General features: G+C 36.0%; 1 protein-coding gene across 1 annotated transcript; it reads left to right on the plus strand.

The window, feature by feature from the left end:
* Window positions 1-724: 724 nt before the first annotated feature.
* LOC135215861 (stonustoxin subunit alpha-like) lies at window positions 725-1,972 on the plus strand. The gene has a single exon (XM_064250814.1). The coding sequence runs from the start codon at window positions 725-727 to the stop codon at window positions 1,970-1,972; it is 1,248 nt and encodes a 415-aa protein (XP_064106884.1).
* The last annotated feature ends 1,012 nt before the right edge of the window (window positions 1,973-2,984 follow it).

Genomic DNA, 2,984 nt, shown 5'->3' on the forward strand with positions numbered 1-2,984 from the left:
TATTTATCTTTTTTTTCGTGATAATGAACGCATTAGACATTTCTAAAAAGAAATTCTAGAATAATTATCCCTGTTGGTTAATTTTGCTCAGTTTACAAATACAATTTGTTCTTTTACAGGTGATGACAGTACCACTTAGATTACACTGTACACAGAAGCAAGTAATTTCAAGATGGCGAATGGACTTAGTGAAGAACCTCTTTCCATCCCAACTCTTGGGAGGCCTTTTGACTTAGGTACGCTGTATGACTGTAGATCTGCTGTATGACTGTAGATCTGACAAAGTTTTGCAGGGGATTACATTGTGGGACCAAAAAACTCTGGATAGAAAAAAGGTACAAAAACATGAATCAGCTGACTTTGAAATCATCACATCTGATACCTTTGAAGACAAGTCTTCTCCATTGGATATCAACAGTGGCTTAAAACTTAGCTTTCTTGGAGGGATGCTGGATGTGTCTGGATCAGGGAAATACCTTAACGACAGAAAATGCTCAAATCACGTGGTAAGAGTAACCTTGAAGTACAAATGCACAACTAAAACTGAAACAATGACAATGAAGCAGTTAGGGAAGGGAAAAATTGAGCACCGAAAAGTTTTTTATTATTGTAGTGCCACGCATGTTGTAACAGGAATTACATATGGAGGCAATGCTTTCTTTGTTTTAGAGAAGGAGTCTATAGCAAATTTGTTCAACAAAAATGTAGAGGAAATCTTCATGGTATGGTCAAGTCCATTCCAAACTTAAAGATTAATGGAGAAGGAAAGTTAGATCTAAGTCAAGATGAGAAAAAGGAAATCCGGAAATTTAGCTGCAGGTACTTTGGAGATTTTTTACCTCGAGAAACCCCTTCAACTTTTGAAGAAGATGTCCGTCTCTACAAAGAGATGCCAAATGTCATTGGGCAAAAGGGAGAAAATGCTGTCCCAGTTATTGCACATTTATACCCACTTGCCAAACTAGACAGTAAGGCTCGTAAACTAGTCAGAGATCATTGTTGTTCTTGTCTCACGGAAACAGAAAATTATTTGGAGGATCTGTATAAACTGGATGTGAAATGCAATGACCTCCTCAGATCACAAGCAGTTAATCATTTTCGTGGAACTGAAGCAGAAATTCAGAAATTTAAATCTTTATTAGCTACTCACAAATTTACATTTCAGAGAAAGTTGGCACAAATTCTTCCAAACATCAGAGGTGGAAATAAAGAGGAGAGTGAATTACCAATGATCTTGAAAGAAAATTATTTTTCTCCATTTCGGACTGAAGTCCTCAACAGCTGGGTGGAAACAAAAGAAAGCCAAGTAGAAATTATTTTGCAATATACATCCTACCTTCCTCAGATTAAGCTTGCTTCAAAGACAGAGTTAAAGTCCATGATTATGAACCCCAGTCATTCACAAGTTCTATGTTTTACAATTTTGATCCCTAAATCTGATTCACTTTTGATAAACATGTCAAAATACTTCAAAGAAGAGGACCATACCAGTGATTTGGACTTCACAGATGAAAATTCTAAATTCCCACTTAAGATGACAGAAAATGAAAGTTCAATGATGGAAAAAGCGAGAAATTTCAGAAATTTCTTTGATAACAATAAAGAGAACAATGACTTTTGTTTCTTTGTTGCAGAGGACGTTTCTGATTCAAATGAATTACAGGCAAAGATAAGGTACTATAATAATGGTGAACTCCTTAATGGAGACTTTGCAATACCTTCAGCCCCAAGAAAAATATGTGTTGACAATAGTGAAATTACTCATGAGAGCATTTTGGTTCAGTGGGAAAAACCCCTTCATGGTGCATCAAACATCGACCAGTACAAGATTGTCTGTGAAGACACTACTGGAAATAAGCCACCTATTATTCAGCATGCAGATTCTAATGTTACAAGTCATTGCATTCGGGGTCTCATTCCTGTTAGCATTCAAAGTGTTGCCAACTTGGAGTTAGTGTTAAGGGCCAAATAAGTGGCGCTGTTAAAACAAGGCCAACTAGTCCACCTGGGAAACCCAAGCCCACGATATCGCCTTTAAGAATAAAGATTGAATGCTCAAAGCCGCTTCACATTGGTTCTCAGTGTACAAAAATCAAGTATTTAGTTATGCAACAAGAAGAAGGGTCTGACTGGCAAGTTGCAAGCTCTATTCCATTTGGAAACCAATCAGTTAGAATAAATGTAAAGACCAATCGTACCTATAGATTCAAAGTTTATTGTGAGTGTGAACATGGCGACAAGAGTCTTGACAGCGAAGCGAGTGATGATTTTCTGACAAACAGGGGCGTAATTCGTTGCTTTATAACTAAATGATATTTGAATTGGAAGAGAAAAAAAGGCCATCATGTTTGTTGGTCCTACTGGATCAGGTAATACCACTTTAATCAATGGAATAATTAACTACATGGTTGCTGTTAACTGGGATGAAAACTTTTGTTTCAAACTGATTAAAGATCCAGAAAGTCCCAGTATGCAAAAAGCCATACTAATAAAATATCATCGTACACAATACATTATCAAGGTTTTAGTTTACTTTATACTTTATCAATTGTTGATACACCAGATGTTGATGTTTAACACATAAAAAGAGATAAGAAACCTTCAGAACAAATATGGACAATTTTCTCAACAAGGAGCGATTGACAAAGCTGATGTAATTGTTTTCGTTTTTCAGTCTTCTCTTGCGCGACTCACTCCAACACAGATATACATTTTTTTATCAGATATTGTCTTTGTTTGGAAAGGATATTGCTAATAATATATTCCTTTTATTTACCTATGCTGGTTGCCAAGAACCTCAAGTCCTTAGTGTCATTAGAGAAGCAGATATCCAATACAAAAAATTCTTCCAGTTCATTAATTCTGCTCTATATGCAAGTAGCACAAGAATAAGGACGCAAAAACAAGATTATAACAGCAACTTTAATGACATGTGTTGGGAAATAGGAGACAAAAAGTTTTATGAAGTTTTTTGACGTTCTGAG

This window comes from Macrobrachium nipponense, chromosome 5 (assembly GCF_015104395.2).
Source record: "Macrobrachium nipponense isolate FS-2020 chromosome 5, ASM1510439v2, whole genome shotgun sequence".
NCBI lineage: Eukaryota > Metazoa > Arthropoda > Malacostraca > Decapoda > Palaemonidae > Macrobrachium > Macrobrachium nipponense.

Excerpts from the sequence above, each read along its gene's own strand:
- LOC135215861 (XM_064250814.1), top strand. The coding sequence starts at position 725 with ATGGTCAAGTCCATTCCAAACTTAAAGATTAATGGAGAAGGAAAGTTA.